The sequence below is a fragment of the Lytechinus variegatus genome, chromosome 1, assembly GCF_018143015.1.
Source record: "Lytechinus variegatus isolate NC3 chromosome 1, Lvar_3.0, whole genome shotgun sequence".
Classification (NCBI taxonomy): Eukaryota; Metazoa; Echinodermata; class Echinoidea; order Temnopleuroida; family Toxopneustidae; genus Lytechinus; species Lytechinus variegatus.
Window position 1 is genome coordinate 40,183,726 of NC_054740.1, and position 18,217 is coordinate 40,201,942.

At 35.9% G+C, this 18,217-nt stretch overlaps 2 protein-coding genes across 4 annotated transcripts in view; one reads left to right on the forward strand and one right to left on the reverse strand.

The window, feature by feature from the left end:
- Positions 1-1,425: 1,425 nt before the first annotated feature.
- Positions 1,426-10,047, reverse strand: LOC121413959 (transmembrane protein 272-like). The gene is made up of 6 exons (XM_041606986.1): positions 9,860-10,047; positions 8,719-8,824; positions 7,403-7,519; positions 5,797-5,856; positions 4,767-4,985; positions 1,426-2,664 (listed from the first exon to the last, which is right to left on the reverse strand). The coding sequence occupies exons 1-6, from the start codon at positions 9,875-9,877 to the stop codon at positions 2,480-2,482; spliced, it is 705 nt and encodes a 234-aa protein (XP_041462920.1). The 5' UTR covers positions 9,878-10,047; the 3' UTR covers positions 1,426-2,479.
- Positions 10,048-11,378: 1,331 nt separating this feature from the next.
- Positions 11,379-18,217, forward strand: part of LOC121413967 (von Willebrand factor A domain-containing protein 3B-like) — a 73,841-nt gene continuing 67,002 nt past the window's right edge. For 2 of the 3 annotated variants that reach the window (XM_041606997.1, XM_041607014.1), the window contains exons 1-2: positions 14,915-15,378; positions 17,578-17,814. In XM_041606997.1, the coding sequence (XP_041462931.1) occupies positions 15,330-15,378; positions 17,578-17,814 (286 nt within the window). In that variant the 5' untranslated portion in view covers positions 14,915-15,329. Of the gene's footprint in view, positions 11,545-14,914; positions 15,379-17,577; positions 17,815-18,217 lie in introns of those variants that run through there. The other variant, XM_041607005.1, reaches the window with a different exon arrangement.

Genomic DNA, 18,217 nt, shown 5'->3' on the forward strand with positions numbered 1-18,217 from the left:
AAAATTTAATCAAAATCGGATGTAAAGTAAGAAAGTTATGACTTTTTCAAAGTTTTGCTTAATTTCACAAAATAGTTATGTACACATCCCGGTCGGTATTATATGCAAATGAGGGATGACACCACTCACTCACTATTTCTTTGTATTTTATATGAAATGTAAAATATTCAATTTTATCCTCATTGTCCTGTGATTTTTTATTATTTCTCCCTGAACATGTGGAATTACTATTGTTTCACAATTTTCTGGTTCAGTCAAGTTGGTCCTTACGGCCAAATCTGTAAAAATTGAAATTTTGTATAATTCAAACAATAAAAAATAAAGAAATAGTGAGGTTTTTTTTGTATTGAGTAGTTTTTATTGACAACTTCAATTCATATACAAAATAAAATATATATAACAAATAGAACTTTGAAACATAATATTTTCATGAATGTTACGATAAAACACAATGTCAGACATCTTCCAATACACAATTATAAATAACATTGATGATAATTATATGCATCAAGAAGAAAGTGAGTAAGGGACATCATCGATTCTCTCATTTGCATTTGAATAAATTATTGTGCATATAACTATTTTGTGAAAAATATACGAAAAGTTAAAATGTCATAACTTTCTTATTTTACATTCAATTTTGATGAAATTTTCAGCAGCATGCTTGTATTATTTTTCTCCATTGATTCTAATGAACATTTTCTGAGGTGGACCTTTAAATATCTATTTACGTTTCACTGTGGAAATGTACTAAGTAAATCAAATTTGAAAAACGGGAAGGGGGATGACGGGGGAGGGGGTCACCGTCTCTATGATTATTTAAGTAGTGAGTGAAAAGGGAGAAAAAGAATACAAATAAAGGAAAGGGACTACCCAAAAAAAGGGTTCTGCACGGGTCTTGCAACTTTTTTACTATTTCTTTGTACAATATGTAGAAATAATCACTCCATCCCTCAGAATTACCTTGAAGCCACCCCTGATAAAGAAGAACAAAGAAATGGAATATAAAGACATTCCGAAAAACACTGTTAATGAGGTTGATTACAAAGAATGACATGTACATATTATGAGAGTAAAATTACTTTACATACACATTATGCCAATGATAATGGTCCGGGGGAGGGGGGGGGGGGTCTGGGTCTTAAATATGAGAATGAAAATGCAACGATTTATTTATCCTAACAATATCTTGACTTGTGGAAGTTGGCAGTGCCGCATGAATTCCTATATTTGAGGAATCAATACTCTTATATGTTTTCTTCAAGAAAGCCATGAAAAATCATTTATTCAAAATATTCTCTCGTGAGATTATATTGCATAATGAAAACCCCATTCCACAGAGAGCAAGACCTCTGAAAGACTGCTATTAGACCACGAAACTTGCTTGATCTTTCAAAGGTCTTTCAACGAACTTTCAAAGATATCTGAGGTCTTTCACGATTCCTGGTGGATCTTTCAGTGGTCTTTATGGTCCTCGAGATCCCTAAAACTTTTTGAAACAGTCTTTCAGCTGTCTTTCAGGAAAATGATCTTTTGGTGGTCTTTCAGCAGTCTTTCAGTGGTCTTTCGAAGTTCTTTCAACGTTCTTTCAACTTTCAAAGTTCTTATCAGATCTTTCAATGTCCTTTCGACAGTCTCTCAAGATTTTTTGTGGAGATCACTGTAAGACCCATGAAAGATTATTGAACGATCATTGAAAGATATGTATATGACTTTAGTCAGTCTTTCAGAGTCTTTTGAGGGGATTTTCTGAGCCTTTCCACAGAGATGACAAATTTCAGTGATCTTAGAGACTGTTGTATGGCTTGCCAGTCTTTCAAAGGTCCTTCAAAGGTCTCCCCTCTGTGGAATGGGGACCTATAAAGAGATGTACAAAATAATGTTGAAAATGCAAAGTTCATATTATCACTATAAACTCCATAATTATGTTGAATTTATTACTGGGATCATAATAATGATTTCTGTTCATGTCTTCATGATATTTTTTTACACTGCAACTGTAATATTGGTATAATTTAAAGGATATTCCAGATAACTATATAGCTATTACTAGTACTGCAAGTTTCATTTTGTGCAGTTTTATCTTAAGTTTTTACCGATTGAATTCGTTTTTGTCATTTGTAGAGCGCTTTGTAACTTTTGAAATAGCGCTTATGATGTCTCGTCGAAATCAACAACATATCACCAGATCACTAAGGATATTACCATTATACTAAAATAGTAGAAGGATAAGAGTTTCTTTTCTCTTTGTTATACTCATATTCTTGGTTAATACAGGGGCGCGGTGCCAGGATTTTTTTAATGAGGGGGGGGGACCCCCTAAATGGAGATAGCCCCTCCCCATCACCATGTGGTCCCTCATTTGGGGAAAATTTAAAAATAATTTATAATTGACATCAATTGACGTTTTGCGTCTCCAAGTGCATGGTTTTGATCTGCAGCTGAGAAGTGAAGCAGCATGTACCCACTGCTCGGAATTTCAGTCACAACCTCTCACGACGCACCCGATCACCGTGCCTCCGAAACAGAAGCAGACACCGGCAGCGAGCAGTGAGTAGACTCCTATAGTCAGCCAGCACACGTACGAGTAGAGAACTGGGTGGCAAAACTTGAGACTGTGCGGGTCGTTCATCACGGGGTTCACACTCAGAATCCAGATGTTACCTAGAATAACAATATTATAAAACAAATAATCAAAGCCATTATCGTTTGTGTGATCATGGACCTACTAGGTCCATGGTGTGATCAATCAGGTTTGAAAATTTTCAACTAAAAACTAATGTGAAGTATAGGTGAGGGGTGGGGAGGTCTCTCTCGAACTGTCTAGGCATACACTTTTGTCGTTAAAAAACACCACCAGTCGGTGTTTTGAAAGTATTACACTCTTAACCTGGTGTTAAGAATAGAAGGAGCTAAATCAAATCACAAAAATGTATTAGTCAGAGTGGCAAAAGTATGGAAGCTTAAAAGTGCCACCGAGATGTTGAGATAATTATCTTGGGAAGTCAACATCTTGATAGCAAAAGATAAGATGACGAGATCCCGGATCTCATCATGTCGACATCCTTAAGAAGAGATGGTGAGATGACAAGATCCCGAATCTCATCGATGTCAACATCTTTTAGAAGGATGATGAGATGACAAGATCCTGGATCTCATCATGTCAACATCTTTTAGAAGAGATGATGAGATGACAAGATCCCGGATCTCATCATGTTGACAGCTTGTAGAAGAGATGATGAGATGACAAGATCCCGGATCTCATCATGTTGACATCTTGTAGAAGAGATGATGGGATGACAAGATCCCGGATCTCATCATGTTGACATGTTGGTTAAGAGATGATGAGATGACAAGATCCCGGATCTCATCATGTTGACATCTTGTAGAAGAGATGATGAGATGACAAGATCCCGGATCTCATCATGTTGACATCTTGTAGAAGAGATGATCAGATGACAAGATCTTGGATCTCGTCATGTCTACATCCAGTGGAAGAGATGATCAGATGTCATGATTTCGTAACTCGTCATGTCTACATCTTTAAGAAGAGATGATTAGATGACATGATCATGGATCGAAGATCTTGTCATCTGACCATTTCTTCTAAAAGATGTCGACATGACGAGATCCGGGATCTTGTCATCTGATCATCTCTTCTAAAAGATGTTGACATGATGAGATCCTGGATCTTGTCATCTGATCATCTCTTCTAAAAGATGACGGCATGACGAGATCCGGGATCTTGTCATCTCATCATCTCTTCTAAAAGATGTTGTCATGATGATTTCCGGGATCTTGTCATCTCATCATCTCTTCTAAAAGATGTTGACATGATGAGATCCGGGATCTTGTCATCTCATCATCTCTTCTAAAAGTTGTTGACATGATGAGATCCGGGATCTTGTCATCTCATCATCTCTTCTAAAAGATGTTGACATGATGAGATCCGGGATCTTGTCATCTCATCATCTCTTCTAAAAGATGTTGACATGATGAGATCCGGTATCTTGTCATCTCATCATCTCTTTTACAAGATGTCAACATGATGAGATCGAGGATCTCGTCATCTGATCTTTTGCTATCAAGATGTCGACTTCCCAAGATAATTATCTCAACATCTCGGTGGCACTTTTAAGCTTCCATACAAAAGGGTTATTTCACGGCGTGAAATACTTGGTGTGATCGATCCTCCGCAAACCGTTTATTGTGGTGTCATTTAACACCATTATTTTTGCGGTGTATTCAAAGACTATAATTATATACTATTCTCGATGGTTATACGAAACAATCCAGTGTCCGGTCTTGATTGGTGTTACTTCTCCGAGCATCAATCTGAGAGAACCACCAAGTCTTTCCTGATACATTTACTCGCCATTGTTGTTCCGATATCCTATCTGAAAACATTCTCCTTTTAACAATTGAAATATTGCACTAGAGTGACACACTAATGTTGTATGCAATGGACTACACTTCAATATTTAAAAACAGATAACTTGTAAGAAAAGTATATCTTCGGTTTTAAGTTGTATAGGCCTTGTGCTTGAAAAATGTGCAAGGGAACGAAGGAAGTGAGCCAAAATAAAAAAAAATCATATTGGCCTATACATGTATATGTGATAGATTGGTTTTTAATCAAATGGGCCAGACTTTAAAGGAAAATCGATGAAGAATCATGTTTGAAAATTCAATAAAATCATTTAACCCCATAGAGTGCAACTTTTTGGGCGGCAAAAACACGAGCACGACAGTGTCCAAGCTCTTACTTGCAAGGAAGAATGAAATGGCGAGGAAGGTAAGAAACTGGTTGCAACAGACCCCGCATGTCAGTTGTTGTGGAAGATGTCGTTTGGATGGGGGCAACAATCTTCGTTGGATCCTTAGCTTCAGGTCAAGCACCTGTCTGATCGTCAGGATAAAACCATTCACGAGAAGGTAGAAGATGATCAGGAATTCAGCTGGACATTTGTCATAGTATTTGAAACCTGAAAGTGAAGGTGGTATAATGAAATCAAGAACTGTCACTTCATCGATTCATCATAATTATCTGCAATGCAAGCCCAATGCATACTTTGTTTTGGTTAATAATAATGTGGAAATGGCATCTCAAAAAATCTAACATTTTGGATATATTTTAATTCACTTTTTTAATTAGTTCACTTTTTTCAATGTGTATAATGGATTATCTCAATGTCTCAAAAGTTTAGAAAAAATAGATAGAATATTATGCCATTATTATAATTCAAATGTCCTATGTTACCACTGTAGTCAATTTGTGATATTTCTGGTGATTTTTTTTAAATGTCACTATTATTGAATTAGAAAAATTTTAGGACGCACAAGAATATTAGCCCATGTTACCTATTTGTCTAGGTCAAAGCTCTAGGCTTATGTGAATTACAAGATACCCAACAATGACAAGAAAATATACATAAAAACGATTTCCCCATATTTTCTTTGCAAAAAGAAATCGAGATGAAAGACATGAAACGAACGTGTTGTTCCTCTAAATCATGTTTATCGCAGTAGTAATTTAAAGGTTTGTCCGTTTCCAATCTTCTCTTAGCTTTTACTATTGATGTCAAATAATAATAATAATAATTCAATACTTACCCGGTATATAGCGCCTAACAAAATTTCTCTAAGCGCTTTCCATCATAAAACCTAACTACATGTACTTAACTTGATGAACTAAACTCACTTATCAACACAAATCAGGATGTCTGCGAGAAAAATAGCAATATAAAGTATATCTTTTTTTCAAATTCTGTTTTAGGTAAACCAGATTATTCTTACCCATGTAAAGCATCGATATTGGTATTCCTATAGACAATCCCATCAACACAGTCATGTATACTGTCCAAGAGAAAGAGAGACAGAGAGAGAGGTCAGAAAAAATACACACTTAAAATATTGTAAAATGTTGGGCAACATACTGTCCACTGTCATGACTGTGTTGGGTGATGTATGTTGGTAAAATAATATATATATATTCTAAGCAATTATTACCCAATTATCAGATTTAATTACCAAATTTGGGCAGATTTTTAACCAGTTTTAATTTTGTGTGGACAGTATGTTGCCCAGGGTTGGTTAAAAGTTGGGCATTTTTTGTCCAACTATTTGAAGAGTGTGCTCTTTGATAATTATATAAATGAAATAAGCCAAGTCGAACAATGAATTATTCTGCTTTGGAGGACTTTCAAATCTCATTTTTTTCAGAGAGATTATTCGCAATTGGCTTCAAAGGATAATTGTTTATCCGCTGTAAAAAAAAATATTGGGTAAAATTTTTGACCAGCACCAACCAATTTGGGACAGTATTTTACCCAATGCAGGAAGCATTTTGTCCAGTTGAAATTTAAACAAAAATAAGCAGCAATTTCTTTAGAATGGGTAAAATTTTCATCACACTAGATAGATAAAATGCCCCCCCCAAAAAAAAAAAGAAGACATAATATTACTCTCATGGGGCCTTTTTAACCAATATTTTTAGAGTGTATATCATTATGAATATACCCCACAAAAATACAAATAAAACAATCAGTTTAGGATTAACATACTGTATATCATAAATCATGTCGGATTCCAGCATGTATGAAATCCTAAATCTGGGCCCGGTATTAGATTGTGTTAGTAAGTTTTCATCAGATTTAAAGTAATTTATAGCTTTGAACTAAACCCAACAATACAGTATGCTTGCTTTCCTGATCGTGTCATTTTTTTAGGAGCCGCAAAACAGTTTAAAAAGTGGAGGCGGGGTGCCAAAAGTTTGTGTGGGTGCATGGGCGGAAATCCCAGGGGGACAGAAGGGACAGGTCCCCCTACCCAAAATAGTACGGGAACACAATATCAAATGTCCCCCTACTATTTTTGGTCTTTTATGATGAAAAGAAAAACATCATTCAAAATCGAAATAAAACATAATTTGGACGAGATGACCTCACTTTTTTGGTTTTTTTGTTTGCATTTATTTCTGCGTTCAAAAACACAATACAAAATTATTTATAATTACAAAATACAAAATAATTCATAATATAAACAATGTGGTCATATTACATAATAAATACAAATAAGGATGTGAGTATAAATTAATCTTTTATAAATGTAAACATATAAATATAATGTAATAAATGAACGCAGGAGACCGCCATCATGGTGATTACCTTTTTTTTCCTTGTCAAATTTTCCAGCGCCTGGTCCCTACCTTTGGGGGAGAGATTTCCGCCCTTGTGTGTGTGTGTGTGTGGGGGGGGGGGTTAACAATAATAAAGAATAACAATCATGCAGATTGTCATTTTTACGTTTTTGTACACATTTTTTTTTTTATTTGAGAGGGTTAGGCTAAAGCCCCTGGTTCCGCGGCCCTCTGAGGAAAACCCCATGCAACAACATTTCTTACTCGAATTTATCACCAGTTCTCCTAAAAGGGCTGCAAAGTCAACCGGATTGAGAGCCGTTTTCTTGATCTGGTTCAAATGATACAACAAGGAGTGGGTCGGTGGCTTAAAGACAGAATCTGAAAGAAAAAATAAATAAATGAAAAAGAGATGATAAAATAACTTAAATGTGACGTCACTTTTTCTCAATGTAAAACCCGGCCAAGAGTTCCATTTTGTACATTATCAATGCATGTTATATATATTTTTTATATTTAAAAGCATATATTTTTCTTAATATCCTCCTCTACTTTTTTTTCTCTTCACAGCTCATGGCACAACCCATGGTCGTCATGGTTACACAAATTATCAGCATACACAATATTATTATCAGCGGTATGCCTATTAAATTGTATTATGAAGAACCTGAGTTTTTCGTCCCATTCAGATGAAACTGTGCTAGAGAAGTAATTTTCTACCAATTTGAAATAAATAAATAAATAAATAAATAGATAAGTAAATGAATAAATAAATGAATAAATGAATGAATAAATAAATAAATAAACAAATAAATAAATAGATAAATACCGAAAGATATAATATTTATGATCGGTGCCATTTTCATTGTAAACTTTACCCGTATGTAAATAGACTTTTTCCTCTTAACATGACTGTACTTTATCATAGAAGTATTTACCTGACAATAAGTTCAACTATGAGAAAGAATTTTAGATTTGCAAAATGTCATAATTGCGTAGAGATAACTACAAATATTATCAGAAAAAAATTACACAAATCGGAAAATCCTCTCTAAAGGCAAAAGAGCTATTACAATCTGGTCCGAAATAATGTAATACTCCAATCGGAGCGAGACGATTTCAGATTTACGTGCACATCATTGAAATTGGATTTGCATATTTTTTAGTGAAAATGTCAAAATGCACAGTTCAATCCAGAAGAAGCTATAATATTCACTGCAAAAGAATTGGTTCCTAAGGTATCACTCCAAGAGGAATATGATAGTGACTAGATTAGCTCTTTTGTATTTAGATAACATGGTACTTCGGCTGATATCATGAATATACATGATAAAGGTAAAGGTCTTGTGGCTCAGTGGATATAAGTTTCGGAATTTGGACCGACGGTAGGGTCCGGGGCGGGTCTTGGGTTCGAATCTCATCAAGACACTTGCGTCTTTTGACAAGGCGTTTGTATACAAAATGTGCCACTTTGTTGGGGTAAACAATAGAAAGTAATTCCTTGAATGCTGGAGCGCCTTTCCAGTGTAGCCTTAATCTTTGCATTATGTAATTTCAACGTTCAATGTTGTTATACTTACCACCTTTATTCGGGAACTGAAGTGATTCTAAGGGCTTTTCGTTTTCGAACTGTAAAGAAATGTCGCCATTCGGTATATCCTCGTAGGAAACGTGTTTTTCTCCTTCCTGCATGTGTCAAAAGTAGCGATAAAGGGGGAACTTATCATTTATTAATTGGCTATTCATTCTATTTATCATTGCGACTGGTGCAGCAAAGAATGCAGGGTTGTGAAATATGTTTTTTCTTTAGTATTATCATTATCATTATTATTATTATTATCATTATTATTATCATTTATTATTATTATTAATAATTCATTATCATTATTATTATCATTATCATTATTTTTAATTATTATTATTCTAGGGATGACTACTCCTTTTAAATAGAGGGAAAGGGGGCCCGGGGAAGAGAGAGAGAGGGGTGGATGGCGAGAGAGAGAGAGACAGGGAGACACTATGTGCAAACAGGAAGATGGAAACAGCGACATTTAAATAGATCAAGAGAGAGAGATAGAGAGAGAGAGACTGAGAGCTAAAATAATCTTCAAATAATAATGCCTCATGTATACCGTACTTCCTTGGGGGTAGAAATGGTTTAAGAGAAGTGGTCTTCCCCGTGCATGCAACCTTCCGAGAAAAAAAAGAATCGCAAGAGAATATGGATACATATTCAATAAATGTTATACAATAATACATCCGTATTATCATTAATTGATTGAGATTTCTTTGAATATCTCACCTGATTATTGTTGTACATTTCGTTTATAAGCCAACTTTTGCTTTGCTCATCCTAGCAACTTTGAAACCTACAACCAAATCCCAACCCCCGAAAATATCCTTCTGTCACCGTATTGTGTTTTTCCTATACGGGATACCGGACTGGTTTTGAATTAACACCGAAGTTTATATACACTTCCAGAATGTTGGTAAACCAACCCAAATGTCGAATAAATTAGAACCTACTAATTGTTATTTATAAATCCCCATTCACCTTGCATGCAATTATGATTTTATACAACAGTTGGTAAATCTATATTTGAACCACACTTTGGGGTTGGTTAAAAGAATCTGAGAATGTACAGTGTGGTATAGAGTGAGGTAACAAGAAAAAAAAATGACATAAAATTTATAGTAAAGATCCTATACAAATACACTTACCACATTGAAGCATGACATCCTAAATTCAATGACAGACAACGTCCCGCAAACAAGAACCAAATATAAACTTGTAGTGCTTTGTCAGGTGGTATATCTAATTCCTTTTCTGTTTAAACTTTCCTCGATTGTGAAATTCCAGATATATTTACTCTGTGGTATATAACGCCTTAGTATATTTTTCATTTAAGCTAACCTATAGCCATCAATCAATGATATTGATCTGGGACGAGAAAGTTTATTGATTGTTATTTTTTGCCTCGACTGTTGATTGGATAATAATTTTGTGGGCGTGGCTTGTACAAGTGATGCTTTTATTTCTTCCTGCTATACTTCATCGCTTCTTCCAACAAAGCTGTAGGTCTGTAATATAAAATCAACAATGACCTTTTGAAAATTTCTTTTTACAATCTTTCCTCTCATTCATCACTTTTCATCTCTCTCGTTCAGGAGGAGAACAGGAAGAAGAAGAAAAGAAAAATAAGAAGAGGAAGAGGAGGGAGGAGGAGAAAAAGAAGTGATGCGCTAGCGCCCTTTGGTAAGGCATTTATCCTCATTACCAGGTCCCTCGGAGAGGACCTTAAGTCGTTGGTCCCCTGAAGAAGAAGGAAGAGGAGAAATACCAGTATAGCGCCCTCCAAGTTTTATTATTTCTATTATTAAGAAGAAGAAGGAAAAGAAGAAGACAAATAGCGATAGTTTAAGTGTAGGCAAATAGTAAATTATATTCAAGCGCTGCCCTTATGGACAGCGCTTTTTCGCAATGATCAACATGAGACTCTTTCAGCAGGAGCACCTTTCCATTGATACTTTCCACCCCCCCCCCCCCCTCTCCCCATCTCTCCTCTCCGTTGCGCTCTCTCCCCCTCCCTCTCGGTTCTCTCTCCAATCAGTCGCTCACCCTTTTCTCTGTTCCACTCCCTCCTCTGCCCCTCCTTATTTTCTACATTTTTCTATTTTATATGGCAATATGATTTGACATTCATATTCAATACTATAAATGTGGCGAAAGCTGTACGAAGCTGTATAGGTCCTATATTAAGTCATGTGATATATCATTCGTTTTATCCGAGTTAAATGATGACGTCAGCAATATATATTTTCTTGTTAAAGGACGGGATATATTTAAAAAAATCAAATCTATACTAAATCGAGCCACTAACATAGAAGATCGTTGTACAATATTAGACATGTTTATAGGCCCATTCATATTCAGCATGCGATCAGGGTAAATATTTGCTCAAGCACTTTCGACTGTATTATTAATTTTATGGCATAATATAACCCAGTGCCAACACTTCATATCATTATGTTAATGAACGTCGAACTCGTGCGGCGTCTGTTGACGTAGCATTATATCTCTACCCATTTTATTATGTTTGCCGTTTCCACGGCGATTCTAATTATCGATATGTTCCATCTGCATTTTGGACTCCACAACTCTACACCTGCAGTACTGTGATACTACAGCATGTCGGTAATATATCAGGCTCATAATTACCTGGTTTGACAATTAGCATTCGGTGGTACGTAGCTCGCACACATCTGTTGTATTCCCAAATCATGCTTCTTAGGAATTGAATCTCTGTAAAACCTGAATGTCTCCATTCGTCTATTTTGAGGAAGAGCCTCCTTATTTCTTTGTCATCAATTTGTGCAGCTGATAAAAACGATGCGACCGATCATAGGTGAGCCCATACGATTCATTTTCATTTCTTCATATTTTCTTGCGTTCGTGTGTGAATTACTCGTTTGAAAATTATAAATTTAAAAATGAAATATTGAAGCTCACTGTTTCGAATATGTTAAAAATTTTAATGTCTTATGGGATCGAAAATTGGTTTAGAGATACACGTATGTAATATGTAGAAACTAATCCTCTTCGATCGTTTCATAGTTACAGAGATATTACTATAATGACAATATGACATCCATTTTATTGTTATTGCTGCATGCATTTTTTTTTGCAGTTTCACTTGTCTTTAGCCAATAAGTAAGTTTAGGCCAGAGTTCCAACCGGCAACAAATTTATTCAACCAGCTGTTCGTTAATGTTGTAAAGAATAGCAAAAGGAACTAGCTCTTCTATCTGTCGCATTTCTTTAAAACCGCCAATATGCTATATGGGTTTCAGTGGGCGGGGGGGGGGGGCTACTTAAACTGCTGCTACTATATACTGCGACTACCAGTACTTCTACCACGACTGCTATTACTACTACTGCTGCTGCTGCTGCTACTTCTATACCATTACTACTTTCTTGATGTTTAGAACACTTTGCCAAATAAGCTACATCGCTTTGTTTTTCTTTAGTTTTCAAAGTATTTGTAAAACTCTCATCTTCACGTGCACCCATACCCACTCACTTCACTGACCCCGGTTGCCCTTCCCCCTTTTTCTTAACATTTCAAATGATTATTATGTGACATATCATTTTTATAGACCTGTGAAGTTTTCTCTACAATAGCTCCCTACCCTTCCCCTGGCTGTTACATTCTCTCAAGCATTTTGCTTACGATGGCTGGCCAATGCATTTTGGTTTTTATTTGTTACCACTACTTCTACTACTATTACTACACACTACAGTGGCCGCGGAAGCGGGGCCGGGGGGCGAAGGGGGCCTCACTAAACAGTGCGAACACAAAGCGCGAGCTGAAACTTTGTATATATTTAGTTGACCCCATATGGGGACATTTTAAGGACTTTGTTTTAGGAATTCATGAAGATACATATCTCACCATTGTCATCTAATGCGAGCGCAAATGCGTACTGATTTTTTTATTTTTATTTTATTTTAGACAGAATTACTCCTAAACGCATGAAGCAATATTTGTAGTCATTGTAATCATGAACATGATAGGCCTACGTATCTCACTAATCAAATATTGCGAGCTAAGCGCGAGCTAAAATTTTAGGATATTTAGACCTTAAGAGGGGCATTCTAAGGCCTGTTTGTAGTAGTGAAGACCATGCGTATTTTACAAACGAACATGATGCGAGCAAGAAGGGCGAGCTGATTTTTTTTATTAAATATTCAGACCAGAAAAAACAAACAAACATAGACATTCAGGACTTGAGGAGTTCATGAAGAGCAGATATATCTCACCAATCCACTAATGCGAGCTTAAGCAAAGACTGGAAATGTTTTATATTTAGACCTTAAACGGGGGCGATTACTTTAAGTCGTCACTACATCACGTAATAAAAGCTCGAAGTGCGAGGGCACATTTGGTGCATTGACTTAAGAGCAGGATGTTTAGCACTAAAAAAATTCTCACATCCTTTAGTATATGCTTTTGGGGCTGGTTCCTATTTCTTTAAATTCCATCTCTAATCCACCTATCTAAATTGGATCAGGCCTTCTCTGATATTGCAATGTAAATTCATCTTTATTTTGCTATGAGAAATGGGAATTGAGAAATTAATCCAATTATCGATCAAGATGAATATTTTTTTAATAAATATAGGCCTACTAATTTTGTGACTGTTCCAGAACATTCGATTTTAGGTATGTGTGCAAAATGTAATTGGAAATCATTATAGCCTCTTCAGAACCCATTTGACAACCATCTTATTACAAGCCCGGATCACAGGATATACGTACACAATACTGTTTCAGCAGTTTAATCATTTCAATGTGATTCTAAAAAAAAGTTTATTGCTTTGAATCCTTTGAAATATATCAGATGAATATATTATATGATCTTAATCTTCAAAATGAATTACTCATAGAAATTAATAAAATGTTCTATTTGAATCATTGCTTATGTCGATTTGTCAGGTTCCATACATAGAATGGCATGCAGTCTCTTTTTTTTTGTATTCCTTACATTTCCACAATCGTCACATTTTGGCATTACTTTGTTTTAATCAATTACCTGTCCTCTCCTCATTAAGACTGATATTTTTTCTGGATCCTGCAGACTTAATAAGCTTTGCTTTTTTTATGCAGGTTCCCTCATATTTCACTCTTTTAAATTGTCTTTATTTCCAAATGGCTATTTTCTTAAATTTGAATTAATTGTTATGCCTTGTCTGATTTGTATTCTCTCATAGGTTTTCTGATATTGTTTACATATTGTTGTTTGTACTTGTGAAATATGTAAAATAAAGTCAAATCAACTCAAATCAAATACACTCTCTCCAATCAGATCCAGCGCTAGGGAGCTAACCGGGATCGGCGGGCCAATAAAAAATTAGTAATAATAACCCGCGTTGATCAGGGTCTCGTAAAATTAAAGTAGTTGACAGGTAGTTTAGTATGAATTGACACATTGATGTAATAAACTTGATCGGATCGAAGATTTTATTCATTATATTTATTGAGATCGGTTTTTTTTTTTTTGGGGGGGGGGTACCCATTGAACGTGACTCGATATGCGAAGCTATGGAGCGGATTTCTTTCTTCTTTTTTCTCGATAAGAACAAAATGCTATGCCTTGGAGCGGCTTTCTTTGTTTTTTTTCTCAATAAGACAAAAATGCTATGCCTTGGAACGGAAATTTGGGTGTAAAAATGGGGGTCCCCTCCGCGGCACATACCCACTATGCATTATATGCTGAGTGCCCTTCCCCCCGAGGCTATTGATATAATGGTTTATTTCCAATTCAAATGTAGACTTTCACATGAATCTATATCTCGGGTGAAAACGAGTCCTTCTTTTCTAATAACTTTAGGCGGTATGGCCCACGCAAACATCAAAGCAAGTTATTAAATCATGTTTTTCAAAACCATAGAGGTAGATAAAAGCAGGGGATAAAAGGCTTATCAAACTCTTCGGCTAGGGGTAATAAATGACGATCATACCAATTTTTTTCTCAGGGAACAGGTGTAATTCCATATGTTTTGGAGAAAGCTACGTCAGATTTATAATAAATGCATATTACTTTTTAAAGCCAAGGTGAAAAAATAAATTTTCATGTTAAAAATATATTTTGTCGTGAAAAAATTGTTGTATTATATTTTTCAAATGAAATATGATGCTTACGATAACAATTTACGTGAACGAGGGTCTTAAAAAGTCGCTGATTGATTGGTAGTTGTGTGTGTACGGATACAGATATCAACTAGCCCAGCAACTGGTAGCGGCACCTGACAACGACGAATTCGCGGAGCTGACACAGGACAAAAAATATTCAGCTTTTCATTTCATTTTTGGGAACTTTGGATTGTCACATGTTAGCCGTCATGGCAGTCGATCATTTTCTATTCCGATAGAGAGCTATGCATTATCCAAACTCGATTTATTTCATTGTTGTTTTGTGATCAAATGTTATATTTCTTCTGTGAGTGTGACTGTTGAGTGTTTAATTATATGCGGAGTAGCTCCTCGCTCCTGAGTCCAGCTGTTTCCCGGATCCACGGCCGGCCGGCGTGCATTCATCACCACATGGGTCTTTTATGCAGTTATGTTCTGTGCAGTAAATGTCGGTTTTTTGGACACCTCATTGAAGTCTAGTTAGATTTAAACTCCAACATGTATGAAATAGATCCAGCAAATGTTCGATCTCCTAGGGAGTTTGATAGTAAGTTTTTTTTCCCTGCTTAACATAGATTTAGTCATCAGTAGGCCTAGACAGCTGGCAGCCGTCTGTTTCGAGGAGTTTTATAACATTTTTTTTTGTAATTCTCCTCATACACAGACGGCTCGCTATCGTGCAGCCACCATTAGGGGACTTGCAATGCAAAATCCCCCTGTCGGGGCTCTTCAATTTTTGTCTTTATTGAATAAAAATTTTGAAAATTAACGCGACCAAAATGCAAATTTATATTCCCTCTTGGCAGTAATTGCCCAAAAACGGATAAAAATGAAGTTAAAAGGAACAAAAATATTGACTTACCTCGGCTGTCACGCAAATTCACTTCCCCGTTTTATCCGATCTTAAGTACATAAACATATGGCCATTGAGTCCCCTGTACAGATCGCGCTAGAACTTCGGTCTCTGTATTTGGTGAGTGAAGCCAACGGAGTTCAGCTGAACAACCAACAAAACAGAGACCGAAGCTTTTGGTCTACAGTAGGCCCTACTAATGTCTATGATTCTATGTTCACTTTTTTTGCAGAGCATTTACTACTGCAGTGAAGGTGTATAGTCTTGAGGACGCAATGATGATGTTTTTTGATATACTGACATATACTTCTTCATCATTGACGTCTTGACACTAGCCATAGTGTCTTAAGCGAAGGACAATAATAAAGATGGATATCATTTCCCTAGGAAATCCATCTTTTCATAACATGATTGCTCCAAATATGTTTATTTTATTGATTTCTACACCTTCCTACGCCTAATGCATAGGAAGGTTTTAAAAAATGTTAATAAAAATGTAAAAATATGAAGATTTCTTACCTAACTGATGCCGCGTAGACCCCTCGATCCACATGTAAACAACGGAAATACAATAGCATCGACCCTTGAAAAGCTTATGTATGACGTACTTCCGGCTAACGACGCCGTTTTGAAAAACCATTTATAGATAAAACTTATTATTTTACAAATATTAAAATCTATTACGTAATTATAAATAATTTGTAGTATATAACAAATTATTTATAATTACGTAATAAATAAATAAATAAACGTGTCCTTCGCTTAAGACACTATGGCTACAGTGTCAAGACGTCAATGATGAAGAAGTATATGTCAGTACATGTATATCAAAAAACATTGCGTCCTCAAGACTAGAATTTGTACATCTCATTTTGCATACTTAGCTCACCAATGTACAGAGTGAAGGTTTTTATCTAAGTGTTGTCTATTGAATCACACATTAATATTATTCTCTATCATAATCTTTACTTGAATGTACTCCCACTAGTGCGAGGTTAACCTTAGGAAGTGTCTGCATTCATTTCTACTGATACTAGCGATCTCCGACCTTAACGGAGGAAGGATAAAAATGCAGACATTATTTTGTATACAGTAAAATTTAATCCAACAATCGGGTAACCAGTGTGGGAGGCAATCTCTCATATTGGAGACTTGCTTTGCAAAGAGATATTAAAAGGAAACAACCACAACAAGGCAATTTTCCTGGACCAAAATTTTGTCTCACTTGAGGTACAAAGCCTTTTGTTTTGTGTGTAGGCCTACATGTTAATGTCATGATTTTGTTAAGAAAAGAAGTAGATAGTGGAATTATTAATTGAAGTAGATGGTGAATCTGCTGATATTTTCGTTTGATTTGCTGCCAAGGTAATTCATGAGATTGTGTTAAAATATTGGGGAAGAGTTTCTTTTGCAACAGCCACCCAAAGACGGTGGAGCATGTCTCTGAAATTGGATACCAAAAGTCTCTGATATTGGAGATGATCTCCATCTCTGAAATTGGATTTTTGCAGGTTTTATTTTAGTGTGGTATTAAAATTTTCAGAACAAGAAAACATTTCATGTATTGCACTTTTTGTCGAGCCTGAATAGAAGGTGCCACTTTTCTGTCATACACAGACAAAATTGATGCCTCCACTTTTGCCAGATCTGGAATACTTGTACACCCAACTCCTGATATTTTGAAATAGTATGGCAGGTTTTACTTCAAATGTTTTAACAAAGGTATGGGGAGACCACATTTTTGGATTAAAGATGAATCATGATTTTAGCCACGTTTTCCTCTTATAATATGATGGTAAAACAGTGATATGTAGGCCTGTATTCATAGGAAAATTTACAAAGTATTTTGTACATATATATTATATATAATATTTCAATATTGCTCTGTTCTAGATCCCAAATTTGATTTGGGCCCTCGGAGAAGTCCTTCCACAACTTCCAGCAAAGCTCAGCTGACGTTTGAGGAGATGTCGTCTGTGATAAAGTTAAAACCTCCTCCCAAGACGACATGGGAGCCAGACGTCAGGGCCATGATCTCTGCCAAGAAGTGGCTTAGTACTTACGGTCTAAAGAGGAACAGACTGAAACTGGACCAGATCCTGGGAACCATTGGATTCAGGCATAGTGATGGTGAGGTCCTGGATCAGACATAAAGGGGTGGGGAGGGGGTGTGATCGTATGCCAAAACGCTTTCTGATTTTTTAAAAAAACATTGGACATATTTTATCTAAACTTGAAGCGAGAATACTATGTAACTTCCATGATAAATGTGTTGAAATGGACTATGCTCCTGTGCAATTAATATGAATGGTGATAAACTCATTAGATATGTGCGCAAAAATATCACTTTTGCCAGTAATAGTTTCCAAAATCTTATATTCTAATATTGGTACAGGGCTATCTAATGATGAGGTTAAATTTGTTTGACGAAGTGTCGGGAGGGGGGGGGCAGGTTTTTTCACAAAGAGTTTAGTATGACTTCTGACTTAGAGTTGCGCTTAAATGTCCTTTGGCATGCGGTATTAAAAAGCAT